Source organism: Pan paniscus, chromosome 7 (assembly GCF_029289425.2).
Source record: "Pan paniscus chromosome 7, NHGRI_mPanPan1-v2.0_pri, whole genome shotgun sequence".
Classification (NCBI taxonomy): Eukaryota; Metazoa; Chordata; class Mammalia; order Primates; family Hominidae; genus Pan; species Pan paniscus.
The window spans coordinates 158,844,796-158,864,525 of NC_073256.2; the positions used below are offsets into that span (position 1 = coordinate 158,844,796).

General features: G+C 47.2%; 1 protein-coding gene, 1 non-coding gene and 1 pseudogene across 2 annotated transcripts in view; 2 read left to right on the plus strand and 1 right to left on the minus strand.

Moving 5' to 3' along the window:
• LOC100987797 (maestro heat-like repeat family member 5) overlaps positions 1-19,730 on the minus strand; it is a 74,831-nt gene that overhangs the window by 14,447 nt on the left and 40,654 nt on the right. Inside the window, 2 exon segments of the mRNA XM_055117013.2 lie at positions 1,839-2,020; positions 3,525-3,684. Of these exon segments, the coding sequence (XP_054972988.2) occupies positions 1,839-2,020; positions 3,525-3,684 (342 nt within the window).
• On the plus strand, positions 1,407-1,481 carry LOC112440774 (small nucleolar RNA SNORD5). The gene has a single exon (XR_003028786.1). It is a non-coding gene; the product is annotated as a small nucleolar RNA SNORD5 (small nucleolar RNA).
• On the plus strand, positions 13,033-13,989 carry LOC100988142 (heterogeneous nuclear ribonucleoprotein A1-like; annotated as a pseudogene).

Consider the following 19,730-nt stretch of genomic DNA (forward strand, 5'->3'; position numbering starts at 1 on the left):
GGGCGGCCCCAGTGAGACAGACAGACATACCCGCTGTATGGGGAGGCCCCAGTGAGACAGACAGACATTCCCGCTGTATGGGGAGGCCCCAGTGAGACAGACAGACATTCCCGCTGTATGGGGAGCCCCCAGTGAGACAGACAGACATTCCCGCTGTATGGGGAGCCCCCAGTGAGACAGACAGACGTCCTTGCTGTATGGGGAGCCCGCGAGAGACAGACAGATGTCTCTGGCTCTTCGGGACCTTCCAGTCTATGGGTGCGGGCAGTAAAGCAGGTAAAAGGCGCAGATCACAGATGGTAGCTGATGGTGGGGCTGCGGCGAGAATAAAGCAGCAGACGGTGGGAGGCGCCGAAGGGGCTGCTATTTTGGAGGGTGGTGGGGGAGGCCTCAGCGAGGTGCTGGTGAGCAGAGCCTGCAGAGACAGGATGGCTGGGGGAAGAACATTCCAGCAGGGGGAGGAGCAGACGGGGTGAGGCTTTCTCCCAACCCTCCCACGTTCCGGGAGAAGGTTTTATTAGCTTATTAGGAAAGATTCATGCATTTTGCATGGTTGAACTGAATAAAAAAGGAACTTCGTGCACATTCGAATTCGGAGGCAAGATGAGAAGAAGTGGCATTTTTTTTTTAAGTGACTTGCCTTGGGGAGAGCTGTTAAAACTGACAAATTGCGTGACGCACATCATAATACAAACAAATGAAAAGAGTCGGCCCCAGCGGTTTTTAGACTTGCTTATTGGATTTTTGGAAATATGACCTGGTGCAGAGGGAAGATGAAGGCAGGCAGCCCTACTGAGGCCAGAATACGGTGGGCGGGGGAGCGGGCAACTGGCCGTGATGTCAGTCTGAGCATGTGCTGAGGACCAATGAGATGCCCAAGAGAGCATGGAAAGGCATCTGCCCCATGGGTGAGCCCAGTTCACCTCTGCATGGACATGCTGTGTGGCCCAGGGGAAGCCTCTGACCCTCTCTGAGCCTCAGTTGCCTCATCTGTAGAGCAGGGACAACGACATTCATCTCGAGTCCTCGCAGGAAACCCACTGGGGTAAGATGTGGCTCACTGCATGGGTGCTTTTGGTAACTGCTGTCCCTTTGGGGTCGCTGTATGGCAGTGACACTAAGTATCTCTACTGCCAAGCACCCTGAGGTGACGGGTAAGTGGGACGGACACCTGTCTGCAGGTGCTGTCCACAGCCCCTGTGGCCCTGGCCGTGGATGGGGCTCGGGTTCATGACTGTTGTGGGTTGAACTGTGTCCCCCCAAAAAGAGATATATTGAAGTCAACCAACGGTACCTGTGACTGTGACCTTATTTGGAAAGAAGGTCTTTGCAGATGTTATCAAGTTGAGGTCGTTAGGGTGGGGCCCTAACCCAGTGATTGGTATCCTTATAAGAAGGGAAAATTTATTCAGATGCTGAATTTAACTGTTCAACTGCTGAACCACTCGACAGACATGAACGAAAACTTAATTCTGACAGAGCTGGAAAAAAAAAGGAGGAAATTTAAACAGTGGCACCCAAGAGAGAATGTCAGGTGACCACAGGGGCAGAGATGAGTGTGGTGCAGCCTCAGGCCCAGGAACACCCAGCGTGGCCATGAGACACTGGGAACCAGAAGCAGTGAGGAAGGCCCCTGCAGGTTTCAGGGGAGCACGCCCTGGTGACACCTTGGTTTTAGACTTCTGGCCTCCAGCACTGGGAGATGTTGCTTTGAGTCCATGGGGTATGCGTCTTTGTTACTGTGCCCTATGAGGCTAACACAGTCTTTGCCCTCGGATGCCTGCGGAACCCTATGTGTGTCTGGCCAGGCCAGGAGGCCTGGGAGGCTCTAGTCTTACCTTTGGGGGCTGGGCACGGCTGCCTCCTGGGCCTGCTGCTTGGGCTGGGGCTCGCCGGGTAGGTTCAGCTCCAAGACATAGTGCATCTGGGTGAGGAGGGCCAGGAAGAGCTTGGGGTAGGCCTCCTGCACGGCCTGCTTGAACTCCCGGGCAAACTGCAGCTCGTGCAGCATGTTCATGGCCTGTCGGGGGCAGGCGTGGAGTGAGGCTCCCAGGCCCTGGGTCCCGGGACCAGGGGTTCTGACCTACTGTCCCACAAAAGCCACGTCCAAGCATGCTTGTCCCTCCCTGCTGCAAGCTCTCCAGGACCAAGTCCAAGTGTCCACATGCTGTCCCTCCCTGTGGGGCCTGACCCCGTGCCTCTGCAGACTCAGCCTGGCCGTCTCTTGCACCCTCTGGACCCACCGCTTGGGTCTCGCTGCTGCTGGATGGCCTAGTGGTCCCCAGCCTCCCCCAGCTGTCCACCTGGATGCTGTCCGCTCTACACTCCTGCAGACCTCCACCTTGACCCAGGGCCTCCCTCAGACCACACACTGGATGCCACCATCTGCCCTCTGCACTTTGCTCCTGTCTAAGGGGTGAGCTGCTGGCATCTGGGCCCTCTGCTCTGCTGCCTTGAAGGCAAGGTCCTGTGCTGTGTGGTCTCACGGTACCCTCAGCTCTGTGGCTGGCACACAGCAGGGCCTGATGCCTGGGAGTTGGGGAACCCATGGCCCTGGAAGGCAGAGTCAGCTGATAGCAGCCCCCAACCCCAAAGGCCGGCTGTGCCTGCCAGAGCCTTCAGTCCAGAATGTTCTCAGGGTGGGGCCAGCACTGAGCAGTGACAACTGGGGGAGGGCAGGAACTGGCGGTGTGGTGGGGTGCAGGGAAGGCTCCCCTGCTACCCCTGGGTGGGTCTCACCCATGCTGCTGTGTGGTTCTCTGGTAGGGGGGCAGCATCAGCCCAGGGCCGACCGGGGCGGGGCTGTTGGGGACGGCCAGCCGATAAATCCCCAGGCCGAGGGGGTGCTCTCCCACCGGCTGCCATTGTTAAGCCCTCATCACACCCCTGCTGCAGGCAGCAGCTTGTCTGGGGGGCTCTGGGTGGCAGGGGAGCTGCTGTGAGCTCTGGGCCACTGCTGGGGTGCCTTTGGGGCAGGGACTCAGCCTGGAAAGCTCTAAACAGGAACACAGCTGTGGCCTCATCAGGGTCCAGGTAAGGGGGACAGGTGTGGCCATGCCAGGAGGGGAGCTCCTGGCTCCTGGGAGTGTGGAAGCAGTGCTGGGCTTATGAGGAAAACCAGGGGCTTCCTACTGGGGGGTGGCAGCTGCAGAGGGCAGCCTCTAAGATTCCTCTAGAATCTATGACTCCCCAGAACCCAAGCATGGAGAGGGTTCTCAACTCTCTCCACACCCTTCCCTCTACCTGAAGCCCCTCTCTGAGGCTGCCCCACAATGAGTGAGTGAGTGAGTTTCCTTGCCAGCCCAGGGGACTGACATGACTGTCCTGATTCACAGACAGGAGCTCACAGCCCTCGGCCAGGAGGTGGGAGCTGGGCCTGTGTGGTCAGCCCTGGGCGGCTTTCCTCCAGGCTGGGGCTGGACTGGGTGTCTGCAGCCTGGATATGGGGTGCCCCCCTACAGCCCGGCACAGAGTGAGTGCCCGAGGTGCCGCCAGTATCTGATGGGGCGGTGGCAGAGACTCACAGCCAGCGAGCGCAGGTAGGTCTTCTCCTTGGGGCAGGGGCTGCTGTCGCTGGCACCGGTGGGCAGGGGTCGCTCCTGCAGACAGGCCAGCAGTGTGGTCAGCACCAGGTGGCTCGTGGGCTGCTCGGCCCCCAGGGCCCTCCACAGCTGGAAGGTGTGGCTGTGGGCAGAGAGGGCATGTGAGGGCAGTGCTGCCACCGAAGCCTGGCTGGGCTCAGCCACATGAGCAGGCCACCATCACCAGGGCCTGGGTGCCTGGAACAGCAAACTTAGGCTGGGCCCTGAGCCGGACCCTAGTGGGATGGGGCTCAGGGCAGATACGAGCATTGCAGGTTGGTGTGGGAGGGGCCCAAGGCGGGGGCTGGACAGGAGGCCCCTGGTCCCTGCCTGTGGTCTCACATCCGCACTAGCCCCCTCCTGGATCTCCCCACTTTCAAGGTCTCTCCGCCAGCTCCTCACTCATGCTGGAGGTTTCCTAATGTGCCCTGTCTCCCAACTGCTTGTCATCTTCCCTGGCTCCCAGGTCCTGCAGACCACAGCCCCAGCCGGCACTCAAAGTCACGACCTCCAAGCCCTCTGCTCTCTGACCTCCAGCCCCTGCCTGTCCTTCCCTTCCTCTCCTTCCCTTCCTCTGGGCCCCCACATGTGCAGGCCTGGTGTTTAGAGCACTCCTTGTCCCTCACTAATTCCCCCTCAGCCCTTAGGGCTCACCACAAAGTCACTTCCCTCTGGAAGCCTTCCCTGACTACTCCCTCCTAGTCCGGGTTTGCTGGGGCCCAGCTCCTCAGGCCCAACCTGCTTCAAGTGACAGGTCCTCACTAGCATGAGCACAGTGCTTTACAGTTTGTAGAGTGCCCATTTTGCAGATGGGGCCACTAAGGACCGGAGAGAGGAGACCTGTCCTGATCAAGGCCCTGTCTTGAAACTGGGGATCCTGGAGGCCAGGGCTGTCCAGTCCTGTGGCCTTTCCATGGTTCCATGGGGCATGGCTCGGTGAGGCCTGGAGGGAAGGAAGGGACAGCTGGGTTGCCCTGAGATGCTGGTGACCATGATGGCCCTGTTTACTGCCCTAAATGGTCTTAGGGTCTGAGTGTTGGGTGGAAGGGGTTCGAGGGGCAGGAGGGCCCCTGGCATGAGGAGGCTGGGGCTGCGAGGACCACAGGAGGGTGGCTCCATGCGCTCCCACCCCTGCTTTAGGACAGACTCAAGGGTGGCTCTCCTTAAAGCCCTGGGGAAGCCACTCCAGGACCATCTGACCCTTGGCTGGGTGGGCACGACAGCTCGGAGGACTCTATGAGTTTCCACCCAGCTGGAAAGAGCCGGGCCTTTGGAGTCAGAAGGGTCTAGGCTCAGACCCCTACTCTGCCCCAAGCTGGCTGTGTGACCTTGGGGGAGTCACTTAACCCCTCTGAGCCTTGGATTCCTGGCCGCAGAGTAGTGGGCAATGCCCGCCTCAAGAGGCTTAAGCGGGAGGATTCTCCCCCGAGCAAGCGTGCATGCCCAGAGGGTGGGTGTTTCTATTTTGCTGCCTGTGGGCCTGCCTCTCAGTCAGCAGGTGTGAGCCGAGCGCCATTGCGTGCAGACAGTGTCCCAGGGGACCAAGTAGTGGAGGAATCGGCAGGAGTCCCCGAACTCCTGTGCATGACAGCCTCATGGGGACACAGCAGGAAGCGCAGTGTGCCGGATGCTCAGTGCTGCTTGAGAGAAAAAAGCAGTGTGGGGGGCGGGGGAGAGTCTGGGTGCCTTCGGTTTCAGACAGGGCAGTTGGGGACGCATCCCCTGAGAAGGGGACACTTGAGCAAAGCCCTGAGGATATCAGGAGGGAGCCAGGCAGCGATGCAGGGGAGAGAAGCTTCCAGAGAGACAGCCCTGAGACAGCTCAATCCTGGTGTGTTCAGGGGACAGAAAGCAAGGCCAGTGTCATTGGGGTGGAGTGGGGAGGGGAGAGGAGGAGAGGAAGATGGTGATATCATCGGGACCACAGCATGACCTTGATGGCTGCTGTGGAGGCTTTGAATGAGATGGGACCACTGGAGGATTTTACGCAGAGACGTGGCATGGGCCTACGTGTGTTCTTCAAGGACGGGGGGGTGGGCGACTGGAAGTGGGCAAGTCACTGCAGGTGAGAGCTGGTGGTGTCCTGGACTAGGGTGGTGGCAGCGGGGGCGGGACACAGGCAGAGGTGGAGCTGGCAGGGTTTCCTAGGGGATGGGATGTGGTTGTAGAGGAGTCGGATGGCATCAAGAATTCCAGCCTGAGATGCTGGGAGCACAGAGTCACCAGCGGTGACATGGGGAAGCCTGCAGGAGGGGCAGGTTGGGGGAGGCCAGGGGTGTGGCCTGGCTGGGTCAGTGGGAGACGCCTGTGTGACATCCAAGGGCTGCCATCAGGGGGTTGGGGGAGAGGCCTGGGCCAGAGGTGTCAGTATTTAGGGGATATTTGAAGCCACGGGAATGGAGGTGGTCACTGTGAAACTGAGTGTAGCTGAGGAGGAGGATCAGGGGTCAGCCCTGTGGCCCCAGGGCTATGAAATCTGGGAGATGAGGAGGAGCCACTGCAGGAGGCTGAGCGGGAGTGGCCGGGGAGGTAGGAGGAGAACCGGGGAGGGCAGCGTTCCCAGGAGGAGAGAGTCACTGGCTGAGTCAAATTCTGCTGACAGGTCACATAAGGTGGGGACAGAGAATGGACTATTGGACCTAGTGACGCGAGGTTACTGGTAACCTTGACGAGAACCATTTTATTGGAGCAGCAGTGGACAAAGTCTGGTTCATGTGGGTCTAAGAAGGAATGGGAGCTACAAGTCACAACCCAAAGACAAACAACCCAACTCCAAAGTGGAGAAAGGGCTTGAAGAGGCATTTCTCCAAAAAAGATAGACAAATGGCCAATAAGCACATGAAGAGATGCTCAGGGAAACACAAATCAAAATATGTCACTTCACACCTCCCAGGATGGCTACAGCCCCAAGATGAGAGACACCAAGTGCTGGTGAGGATGTGGAGAAACAGAAACCCTGGTACTTTGCTGGTGAAAATAGAGAATGGTGTAGTTGCTATGGAAAATGGTACGGCAGTTCCTCAAAAAGCTAAACATAGTACGGCCACATGGCCCAGAAACTTCACTCCTAGGTACACACCCAAAATAACTGAGAGAAGGGTCTCGAACATGCTGGTATGCCAGTGCTGACGGCATCATTATTCATGACAGCCCAAAGGTGGAGGCAACCTGAGTGTCCGTCAACAGATGAATGGATAAATAAAATGCGGCCTACCCGTGCAGTGGACTATTATTCAGCAATGAAAAGAAATGAAGTTCCGATACATGCTACGGCATGGATGAACCTTGAAAACATTAGGCGGAGGGGAAGAATCCAGACCCGAAAGGACAAATATTATATCATTCCACTTACATGAAATGTCGAGAACAGCCAAATTCATAAGACGGAAAGTAGATTAGAGGTTATCAAGGGCTATGGGGAGGGGAAGATGGGGAATTATTATTTAATAGTTACACAGCTTCTGTTTGGAGTGATAAAAAAGTTTTAGAATTAGACAGTGGTGATAGCTGTGCAACAATTGCAAATGTAATTAATGCCACTGAATCATACACTTAAAAGTGAATAAAATGACAAAGTTTATATTATACATATTTTACTACCATTAAAAAATAATGTAATATGCCAAACCCATTGAACTGTACACTTTAAATGGCCAAATTTTATAGTATGTGAGTTATATCTCAATAAATCTGTTTTTTAAAAAAATGAATGAGAAGACCTCTTCATCTTCCAGTAGGGGTGCACTAAGCTACTTGAATCAGCTCCTCCATTGAAAACAACTACAAAGGTTGGAGAAAATATAAACATGTAGGCTGGGCATGGTGGCTCACACCTGTAATTCCAGCATTTTGGGAGGCAGAGGTGGGTAGATCACTTGAGGTCAGGAGTTCGAGACCAGCCTGGCCAACATGGTGAAACCCCATCTCTACTAAAAATACAAAAATTAGGTGTGGTGGCACATGCCTATAATTCCAGCTACTTGGGAGGCTGAGGCAGGAGAATAGCTTCAACCCAGGAGGCAGAGGTTGCAGTGAGCCAAGATTGTGCCATTGCTCTCTAGCCTAGGTGATGAAGTGAGACCCTGTCTCAAAAAGAAAAGAAAATACAAACAAGGGTCCTGAGAGTATTAAAGAGATGACAAGACTGTAAGAAATTGCAAGGCCAACATGTGGGGAATATGATGACCCTGAGGGGGTGGGAGCAGGAAAGCTACTGATGCCTTGGGGGCATCTGATAATTCTGGAAAATTAGATCCTTTGTTCTGACAGCCTTGTGGGATGAAGGGACAGAGACCTAAGCTCACAGACTGCACAACATGGTTAATCTCATAGGAGACCCTCGGCCACTTTCAGACTGGTGCCTAAGCAGGTGTGAAAAACCCAAGCAAATTTCAGCCACGTTTGAATTGAATGGGGGCACCCAGGGAATCTGAAGCACTGGATTTGGCTTAAGGTAATCACGGGCTTACCTTAGGTATCCTTAGGTGCTTGGCAGAGCAAAGACAAGTTGTTTTTGTTGGAGGAAAATACCTTAATTGTGGGCCCCAAATCATTCCTACATTTTTTTTTCCAAAAACAACATCCAGTATGTAGTCAAAAGATAATCAGACACATGAGGAAGGCACACTCCATCGGTAACATACAGCAAGAATAACAAATAAAGTAGACCTGGAAACTTAGATGTTAGAATCGTCAGGTATGAACTATGAAACAAATATTTGATTATGAATACAGAAATAAAAGACAAGCTTAAAAATGTCTTCAGGGACTAGGAACCTATAAGTGATAGAGCAGGTGAGAAAAAGAACCAAAATGACATTTTAGAAATAAAAAATACCAAATCTGAAATAAAAAAAATGCAATGGAAAACGTTAACATCACATTGACATGGTTAAAGGAGAATTAGTGAACTAGAAGATCACTCAAAATAAATTAGACAGAATTCAGCAATGAGGGACACAAATATGGGGAAGCAGAAGGGAAGTAAGAAATTGTGTTGAATATCTTCCGCTTTCTCCTGCAGATATAATCTCTGCTGCTCCCCATCCTGCCTCATGCCCCAGGAAGCTGACCTGTATACACTGCATCAAGGAGCTCTCTTGACCTTTGGCTTCCAGTTGACTTGGCTAATGGTAAGCACTAGCAAGAGGTCAGAAGGTGGGAGTGGAGGGAAGTCAGGGTATTTATACCTCAGAGTCTCTCCCTGTGGGTGGCCACAGGATTGCCGTGTCCATCTGTCCTGTGGTCTAGCCATATAGACATCCTTGGTTCTGGGAGCACTCCCATTCCCTGCCCCTTTGGTCTAGAAGGTGGCAATGACTCAGCATTGTTACTTTTCCTGGGGCACTGGCCCTTCCCCTGTCAGTCACATTAAACTCTACCCCTTGTCCAAGAGCTCTTTTATTAAATTTTCCACCTCTACCAATTTGTGTTATCTGTTCCCCTCAGCACTCTGAGTGATCTAGTGAAATAGAGGATATGGTAAGATATTGACATGTGCCTAATCAGTGCCCTAGAAGGAAAGTGAGAGAGAATGCAGGAGAAGCACTATGTGGAGAGATAATGGCTGGGATTCTTCCAGGACCAGAATATTCCAGAACAGGAATTCGAGACAGGATAAACATAAAGAAATCCATTCCTAGACACACTGTGGTGACTTATCAGACAAATAAAAACAAACAAAACAACAAACTTTCCCAAACTAGAAAAAACCAGGGTACTGTAAAACCAGTCACAGGATAAAGCACATAGCACGATGAAAAGAGCAGCAGTCCTGCTGACAGCTGACTTCTCAACAGCAGCAATGGAAGCCAGTGACAGTGGGATGTTAGCTTGGCGTGCAGAAAGAAAATAACTGCCAATATTGAATTCTATACCCAGTGAAGTGTCTATCAAGATTGAAGATAAAATAAAGACATTTTCATATAAAAACTGAAAGCATTTGCTAACAGCAGACCCAAACTAAAGGGGGTTCTAAAGGATGTGCTTTAGGTTGGAGGAAAATGGCCTCAGGTGAGGGGTGTGAGGCTTAAAAAGAAATGAAGAGCAAAGAAAATAGTGAAAATGTGGGCAACTCTAAATGAATATTGACTTGTGAGATTTAAAAATATACAGAGTTAAACAACAAGGGCATTAAAATTGAGAGTGTGTTAAGTCAGTTGAAGACTCTGAAGGTTCTTTTTTTTTTTTGGTCTGGAAAGAAAGTAAAGATGGTAAATTCAATCCCAAATATATAAACAATTATATTACATGTAAATTGAATAAATGCTTCAATTAAAGACAAAGGTCGTCAGGCTATAAAAACCCAACTAAATGCTGTTTACAAAAGACACATCTAAAACAAAAGAATGTAGAAATAGCAAAAGTAAAAGTCTGGAAAAAGGCATACTATGCAATATCAACAAAAGAAAACTGGTGTTATTATATGACTAGACACTTAATATTAGACAATATAAACTCTAAAAAACTATAGTAATATTAGGCAAATGGAAATCTCCAAGTATATGCAACAGAATGCCCTTCATATGAAAGTATAAAAATTATAACTCACATGAAATTATAATTTATATGAAATTAGAAAAACAATAAAGTACTTTTAGGAATATGTTTAGGTGCAATAAAACTAAATAAAAGGAAAGCAAAGTAATGATGAACCTTAGATAGGGTGAGCCAGGGGAATGGAAATTAGCAATGGCGGACAACACAATAGAAACGTGTGCAGGATACTTGAATAGGCATATCACCAAAGAGGCTAAAAAGAAATGAAAAGATGTTCAACTTCTTTATTTAATCATGAAAGTGGAAACGAATACCACAATACTGATTAATAGCACCACCAGACTGACTAAAACTTTGATTACTGGCTAAACAGTGAATGCTAAGTGTTAGTAAACTGCGGAGTAACAGGAACTCTAAAAAAAATACTGCTGAGAGTGTGAATCAGTACAAGCTCTTTGGAAACATTTTGCATTATGTATTAGAGTTGGATATATGTATAGCTTTATGATGCAGACATTTCCATCCTAGATGCATACACTGTGGAAACTGAGAGCTTATGTACATTCAGGCACATGTATAAGCAAGTTCACTGCAGCGTTGCTAACCATAGTACCAAACAGGAATTGACCCAAATATTGACCTCTAGTAAAAAGAATAATTGGCATTCATAAAATGGAATACTATACAGCAACAAAAATGAATGAACTACAACATGTTAAAATGAATCTTAGACACATCATATTGGAGGAAAAAAATAAGCCAGACATGCTGGGCATGGTGGCTCATGCCTATAATCTCAGCGCTTTGGGAGGTCAAGGTGGAAGGATTGCTTGAGGCCAGGAGTTTGAGATCAGCCTGGGCAACATAATGAGACCCCATCTCTTCAAAAAAAATAAATTAGCCAGGTGTGGTGATGCATGCCTGTAGTCCTAGCTACTCATGAGGCTAAGGTGGGAGGATCACTGGAGCCCAGGAGTTTGAGGTTACAATGAGCTATGATTGTACCACTACACTCCAGCCGGGGCAACTAAGCAAGACTTTGTCTCAGCAAACAAACAAACAAACAAACACCCAAGCCAAACAACAGAAGAATATTGGAAGACTACATATTGTACAATTCTGTTTATACTTTTAGGACACACCCCACCATGATTTCACGTATTTCTAAGAAAGAAAAAATGGCCAAGATGGGAGTCTTATAGGAGACCCCAACATAGAGCTGGGACCCAAAGGTCTGCATGTATGGTTTAAGGGTGATCGAAATAAACAAACAAAACTCGGCCCTGCAGAAAGAAAAATCGAGAAAACTGTCATGCTTCAGTCAGCACACTGGGTGGAAGTGGGAAGGGTTACGGATGTCCTGAGGATTTGAACCCAAACCTCTTTGGATGCCTGAATTCACACCAATGTGGCCCAATAAAATCTCAAGCAGAGACTTTTAAATTGAAAGTGGTCTCAAACTAACAGTGCCCCCAGGTGCCTGGCAGAAAACTATATAAATCCAGGTGTAAGGCACCATCAATGGAAAATGCACCCTGATTTCATAAATGTTAAAATGTAAAAAAAAATGCTTCTTAGAATTGAGGAAATAAGATAAAAATTCCAATACATAAAATAGAACTGTAAACTTCTAGGTAGCTGAAGACGATGCCTGTTGCCTAGGCCTCCACCTCCCAAAATTTCCTTGAGATACAACAAAAAAACAAGAAGGGAAATAAAAATGCACAAAAACTATGACTCCAGTGCAAATTCAGAGAGTTCCCAAACTTCAAAATTAAGCACAAAGAGAAGAGTATCAACCTTAGCATGAAATCTCTACTGCTCCCACCCTATCCCGTTCTACCATAAGGCTTTGATAAAGGCAGGCTGAGAGAAACTGGGGGGAAAGAGGGAAGGGAGGAGTTAGCAACAGGGCTTGAGATTGATATAAAGCCTAAAGCACCTTCTAGAAGACTAAGTCCACCCTAAGTCTTAAAAAAAAAAAAAAAGTTCAAGTGTCAGAGCCCCAATCACAGAGCAGTGACTTAAAAGTCTACCTGCTTTGGAGGACAGTCTTCAAAATGCACAGATTTTGGGAAAGGAAAGGGCAAGAAAGAAAGCAGAGTATCCTTTGGAGATTAGGTGGTGATAGGGAAAGAGGTAAAAGGGAAAAATGTACGGCCCTGCAATAGAAATGGAACCAAAACATTGGAGGATCCATAATCCTTTTGCTTACCACCCAGACAGTCTATTAAATTATCTGGACTTTGCTGTATTGACAGAAGAGGGTGCCATTGAACTTAAAATCATATAAAACACGCAAAGAACACAAACATGAACAGGAACAAAATGAACAGATCCATAGAATTATTGTAAAAAATGAGAAAACAAAAATCAGCACACGCAAAATAAGGAACGCCCCCTGGAAAAAATCACGATGCAGGAAAAAAACCCTAAGACAACATTCATTCTACGTGTCATTACATATGCTCAAATAAGCATTTAAAAATGTGAAAACTACCTTGAATTATGAGTTCAAAAAAGGACAAAAAAATCCAACAGGATCTGAAAAGAGAGTTGATTGACTTCAGGAAAGAAATGGATGAGATGAAAACATTATCTCAGAAATGAAGGAAGAGTACAAGGTGTCCAAGAGAGATAAGACTCAAATGATAATTTAATAAGGGGCATTTAGGAAAACAAGAAAAGCAACCAAGAGAATGAAAGTGAATTTAAGAAAGAGTAAAAGGGGTCAGAGGGAAAGTAGTGAAAATGGAAGACAGGAGGAATAGCATTTGTATTACTGGAGTCCCTGAGGAAGAAAAACAGCAATGGAACATGACTAATATTTAAAACTGTAACCAAGAAAATTTTCCAAGAATAGCAACCTCAAAAAATTTCAATTCTTTTTTTTCTTCTTGCCCGTGGACGCCCCTGAAGAAGCATCGTTAAAGTCTCTCTTCTTCCTGCTGTCATGTCTAAGTCAGAGTCTCCTAAAGAGCCCGAACAGCTGAGGAGGCTCTTCATTGGAGGGTTGAGCTTTGAAACAACAGATGAGAGCCTTGAGGAGCCATTCTGAGCAATGGGGAATGCTCACGGACTGTGTGGTAATGAGAGATTCCAACACCAAGCGTTCTGGCGGGGGTTTTGGGTTTGTCACTATGCCGCTGCGGAGGAGGTGGATGCAGCCACGAATGCAAGGCCGCACAAGGTGGATGGAAGAGCTGTGGAACCAAAGAGAGCTGTCTCAAGAGAAGATTCTCAAAGATCAGTTGCCCACTTAACTGTGAAAAAGATATTTGTTGGTGGCATTAAAGAAGACACAGAAGAACATCACCTAAGGGATTATTTTGAACAATTTGGGAAAATTGAAGTGACTGAAATCACGACGGGCCGAGGCAGTGGCAAGAAAAGGGGCTTTGCCTTTGTAACCTTGGACGACCATGACTCTGTGGATAAGCTTGTCATTCAGAAATACCCTACTGTGAATGGCCACAGCTGTGAAGTTAGGAAAGTCCTGTCAAAGCAAGAGATGGCGAGTGCTTCATCCAGCCAAAGAGGTCAAAGTGGTTCTGGAAACTTTGGTGGTGGTGGTGGAGGTGATTTTGGTTGGAATGACAACTTTGGTCATGGAGAAAACTTCAGTGGTCATGGTGGCTTTGGTGGCAGCCATGGTGGTGGTGGATATGGTGGCAGTGGGGATGGCTATAATGGATTTGGTAATGATGGAAGCCATTTTGGAGGCTACAATGATTTTGGCAATTAGAACAACGAGTCTTCAAATTTTGGCCCCATGAAGGGAGGAAACTTTGGAGGCAGAAGCTCTGGCTCCTATGGTGGTGGAGGCCAATACTTCGCAAAACCACGAAACCAAGGTGGCTATGGTGGTTCCAGTAGCAGCGGTAGCTATGGCAGTGGCAGAAGATTTTAATTAGGAAACAAAGCTTAGCAGGAGAGGAGAGCCAGAGAAGTGACAGGGAAGCTACGGGTTACAACAGATTTGTGAACTCAGTCAAGCACTGTGGTGGCAGGGCCTAGCTGCTACAAAGAAGACATGTTTTAGGCAGACACTCATGTGTATGGGCAAAAAACTCGAGGACTGTATTTGTGACTAATTGTATAACAGGTTATTTTAGTTTCTGTTCTGTGGAAAGTGTAAAGCTTTCCAACAAAGGGTTTTAATGCAGATTTTTTTTTTTTTTTGCTCCCATGCTGTTGATTGCTAAATGTAATAGTCTGATCGTGATGCTGAATAAATGTCTTTTTTTTTTTTAATGTGTTGTGTAAAGTTAGTCTACTCTGAAGCCATCTTGGTAAATTTCCCCAACAGTGTGAAGTTAGAATTCCTTCAGGGTGATGCCAGGTTCTATGTGGAATTTATGTACAACCTGCTTGGGTGGAGACGCCATTGTCTTCAGAAACCTTGGTGTAGTTGAACTGAGAGTTACTGTTGTCACCTGAAGTTCACCGTTAAAAGGGATGGCCCAAGAAAAGTCATGGAATTATTGGTTATAAAAATGATTGTTGGCACATCCTATGAAATATATGTAAATTGAATAATGGTACCAGATAAAACTATAGATGGGAATGAAGCTTGTGTATCATCCATTATCATGTGTAATCAATAAATGATTTAATTCTCTTGAAAAAAAAAAGATCTCAATCTACATAATCAAAGGATGTACCAGGTGCCTGGGAACATTAACCCAGAATGATCAGCTCTGAGACATTTCCTAAATGATTAGATTTCAAAGATTACAAAAAAACTTAAAGTCTCTGGGCAAAAAGATCAAATAACTTACAAACGCCAAAAAAACCCCTATTGTCATTAACTTTTAAAAAACAACGCAAGGCAACGATGCAACAGCATTTAAAAAATACTTAATAAAAGAAAATGTGAACAAAGAATTTTATATCCAGCCAAACCATTCTTCAAATAAAGAACTTTCAACATAAAAGAACCTAAAGAATTCTGAATCTTTTGGAGGATGAGCTTCTTCAGACTAAGATGACTGGAAAACTTCAGCCTAGGAGCCGATGGCATGCCTGTAAACACAAAGTATGGAGATGAGGGTAGAGCAGTAGAGTGTGAATGTTCAATGTTTTGACAAAGTACAAATATGTAACTGAAAAATGGGAGAAGGAGACAGAAAGAGGAAAATAGAACAATTTCACTAATTGTTGTGCAGAAAACAGGTGGGAATTAAAGAGTATTGGGGCAGGAGGTGGGACACGGATACAGGATCAAATTGACGACTAGCTATCACAGGGATGGGGCAGAAGCACCTTTCCATAAGGCACGCCCACTGGCGCGCCATGTCAGTTTACCATTGCCATGGCTACACCGGGACGTTACCACCTCTTTCCATGGCATGACCTGACGACCCTGAAGTTACCACCCTTTTTCTAAGAATTTCTGCATAACCTACCCCGTAATTTGCACATAATTAACTGCAGAAGTGCCTCTGAGCTGCTCCTCTGGGCAGCCCTGCTCTGCAAGGAGCAGGCCTCTGCTGCTGCTGTGCAGGGCCGCTTCAATCAAAGTTGCTGTCTAACACCATGGGCTTGCTCTTGAATTTTTTCCTGGGCAAAGCTAAGAACCTTCCTGGGGTAAGCCCCACCTTTGTGGCTCACCTGCCCTGCATCAGTATCAAATAAAAAGGATAAACCTGGCCGGGCACGGTGGCTCACGCCTATAATCCCAGCACTTTGGGAGGCCGAGGAGGGGGTGGATCACCTGAGGTCAGGAGTTCAAGACCACCAGCCTGGCCAACATAGCAAAAGTCTGTCTTTACCAAAAATACAAAAATCAGCCAGGCGTGGTGGTGCACACCTGTAATCCCAGCTACTTGGGAGGCTGAGGCAGGGGAATTGCTTCAACCCAGGAGGCGGAGGTTGCACTGAGCTGAGATTGCACCACTGCACTCCAGCCTGGGTGACAGAGCAAGACTCTGCCACACACACACACACACAAGATAAACCTGATGTTAAAGGGCTGAATAATAAAATGAGGACTAAGGGACTAAGGGCATTAAAATAGGTTAGGAGCACAAAGGTAACAACTAGGACGAAAATACATTTCCCAGATTAAAACAAAATTGAAGTTAAAGAGCAAAGAATGCACCTCTTGTAGAAAAAGAAACAGCAAATATCATGAAATACACCCAACTACAAAATGTCACGACAGACAAACATATCAATCGCATCAATATCGACAGGCTTCACTCACCTATTACAAAAGATTTTCAATTTGGATTACAAATCAGGACAAACTTTGTGCTGTATATAAGATGGAGACCTAAAACGAAGGGATTCCCAAAGGCTAAAATAAAGAAGTAGAGAAATGCATACTGGGCAAATGGAAAAATAAAAACGCAGGTTAATGATTCTGAACAGACAGTAGAATTCAAGTCCCCAAAACATTAAGTGTGACAAAGCAGGGCATCTCAATAGTAAAAGTCACGGTTCATAAATATAGAATACTTATGACTATGTATGTGCCAAATAACATGGCAATCACCTTCACAAAGTAAAAGTCCAGGGATTGAAAGTATAGATAGAGACACACCAATGTTTCTTTAGTGAGACTTTAACACACACTCAGTCCAAGACAGATCAAGAGGACAGAAATTAAGTATGTAGAAAACCTCGACAACACAATCAAGGTAAACCTTATACATATAGAGGCACACCTCGTTTTACTGTGCGTCACTTTATTGTACTTTGCGGATATTGCATTTTTTACGAGTTGAGGGTTTGTGACAACCCAGCATCGAGCAAGTCTGTTGGTGCCATTTTTCCAGCAGCGTGTGCTCACTTCATGCCTCTGTGTGATATTTTGGTAATTCTCACAGTATTTTAAACATCCTCATTATTATTAATCTGTTATGGTGATCTGTGATCAGTGATCTTTGCTGTTACTATTGTAATTGTTTTAAGGCACCATGAGCCACACTCATATAAGACGGCAAACTGAATCCATAGATGTTGTGGGTTCTGACTGCTCCACCCACTGGCCGTTCCCCCATCTCTCTTCCTTTCCTTGGGCCTCTCTATTCCCCAAGACACAACAACATTGAAATTAGGCCAATTAATAACTTAACATGGGCTGTAAGTGTTCAAGTGAAAGGAACAGTCCCATTTCTCTCACTTTAAATCAAAAACTAGAAATGATTAAGTTCAGTGAAGAAAGCATGTTGAAAGCCAAGATAGGCCCAAAGCAAAGACTCTTTTGCCAAACAGTGAGCCAAGCTGTGAATACACAGGAACAATTATTGAAGGAAATGAAAAATGCTACTCCAGTGGACACACACATATGAAGAAAATGAAACAGCCTTATTGCTGATATGGATAAAAGGTTTTAGTGGTTTGAAGAGATCAAACCAACCACAACATTCTCTTAAGCCAAAGCCTAATCTAGAGCAAGGCCCTAACTCTTCCACCCTGTGAAGGCTGAGAGAGGTGAGGAAGCTGCAAAAGAAAAGTCTGAAGCTAGCCGAGGTTGGTTCGTGAGGTGGAAGGAAAAAAGCCATCTCCATGGCATAAAAGTGCAAGCTGAAGCAGCAAGTGCTGGTGGAGAAGCTGCAGCAAGTTATCGAGAAGATCTAGCTAAGATCACTGATGAAGGTGGCTACACTAAACAACACATTTTCAATGAAGAAACCACCTTCTATTGGAAGATGCCATCTAGGACTTCCATAGCTAGAGAGGTAAAGTCAAAGCCTGGCTTCAAAGCTTCAGAGGACAGGTTGACTCTTGTGTTAGGGGCTAATGGAGCTGGTGATTTTAAGTTGAAGCCAATGCTCATTTCCCATTCTGAAAATCCTAGGGCCCTTCAGAATGATGCTAAATCCACTCTGCCTGTGCTCTAGACATGGAACAACAAAGCCTGGTTGACAGCGCATCTCTTTACTTCATGGTTTACTGAATATTTTAAGCCCACTGATGAGACCTACTGCTCAGAACTAAAATATTCCTTTCAAAATATAAGTGCATATTGACAATGCACCTGTCACCCAAGAGCTCTGCTGGAGATGTACAAGGCAATTGATGTTGTTTTCCTGCCTGTGAACACGACAACCATTCTGCAGCCTGTGGATCAAGGGGTCATTTTGACTTTCAAGTCTTATTATTGAAGAAATACACTTTGCAAGAGGGTAGCTGCCATAGATAGTTGTTTCTCTGATGCATCTGGGCAAAGTACATTGAAAACCTTCTGGAAAGGATTCACCATGCTAGATGCCATTAACAACATTTGTGATTCATGGAGAGGAGGGCAAAAGAGCAACATGAACAGCAGTTTGGAAGAAGTTGATTCCAACCCTCACAGATGACTTTGAGGGGCTCAAGACTTTGGTGGAGGAAGTAACTGCAGATGTGGTAGAAATAGCAGGAGAACTAGAATTAGAAGTGGAGCCGGAAGACTGAATTGCTGCAATCTCATGATCAGACTTGAAGAGATGAAGAGCTGCTTCTTATGGATGAGCTAAGAAAGTGGTTTCTGAGATGGAAAGTACTCCTGGTGAAGATGCTGTTGAAATGACATCAAAGGATTTAGAATATTCCATAAACTTACTGATAAAGCAGTGGCAGGGTTTGAGAGAATTGACTCCAAATTTGAAAGAAGTTTTACTGTGGGCAAAATGCTATCAAACAGCATCACATGGTACAGAGAAATCTTTCAGGAAAGGAAGAGTCCACTGATGCTAAAACGTCATTGTTGTCTTATTTTTAAGAACTTACCAGACACCTGAACCTTCAACAGCCACCACCCTGACCAGTCAGCAGTCCTCACCACCCACCAGCAAGAGGATCCCGACTTGCTGAAGGCTCAGATGATCATTAGCAATTTTTAGAACTAAAGCATTTTTAAATTAAGGTAAGTACATTGTTCTTTGAAAAGACACAATGCTATTGCCTACTGAATAGACCACAGTATAGTATAAACAGAACTCTTATGTGCACTGGGAAACACGGAGGCACACGTGACTGCTCTATTGTGGTGGCCTGGAACCGAACCCGTAATATCCTGAGATATGCCAGTATCTCAAACTCTACACCCTGACAACAGAAAATACACCTCCTTCTTGAGTGCCAATGGGACATTCACAAAAAGCATTTAAAAGATTAGTAAATTTCATAAGGTAAAAACTTTACAGACAACACTCTCTGACCACAGTGCAGTAAAACTAGAAATTATTCACAGAACCACAAATGCGCTTCCACGTGGAAATCAGACATCTTCCTGGAAACAACTCTTGGGCTCTGGGAGCTTATGACACCCCTGTTCTGGTGGCTTCTGAGTGTTCACTGAAATGGGAGCAAGGCCAGCAGCTGGGGCCAGGGACCTGTGTGTGTGCGGGAGTCACTGTCTCACTGCCACGTGCGCCCCAGGCTGGAAGGAGGGTGACAGTGAGGACAGGTGAGGGGGAGTAAGAGGGGCGCAGGGCAGTGCACGGCAGGTCCTGGGGACAAGGCTCGCTGGGTCTGGAGACGAGCTGTAAAGGCGGGAGTGCCTGAAGCTGGTGATGGTCACACCAAGGGATGGCCGGGGGAGTGGGTGGCTGTGGGGGATGGAAGACAAGGTCCTTGGGAGAGAGGAGATCCAGGCCTGGAGAAGTCAGCGTGAGGGGAAGACAGGGAAATCCCCCAGGAGTCAGGCATGGGGAGTGA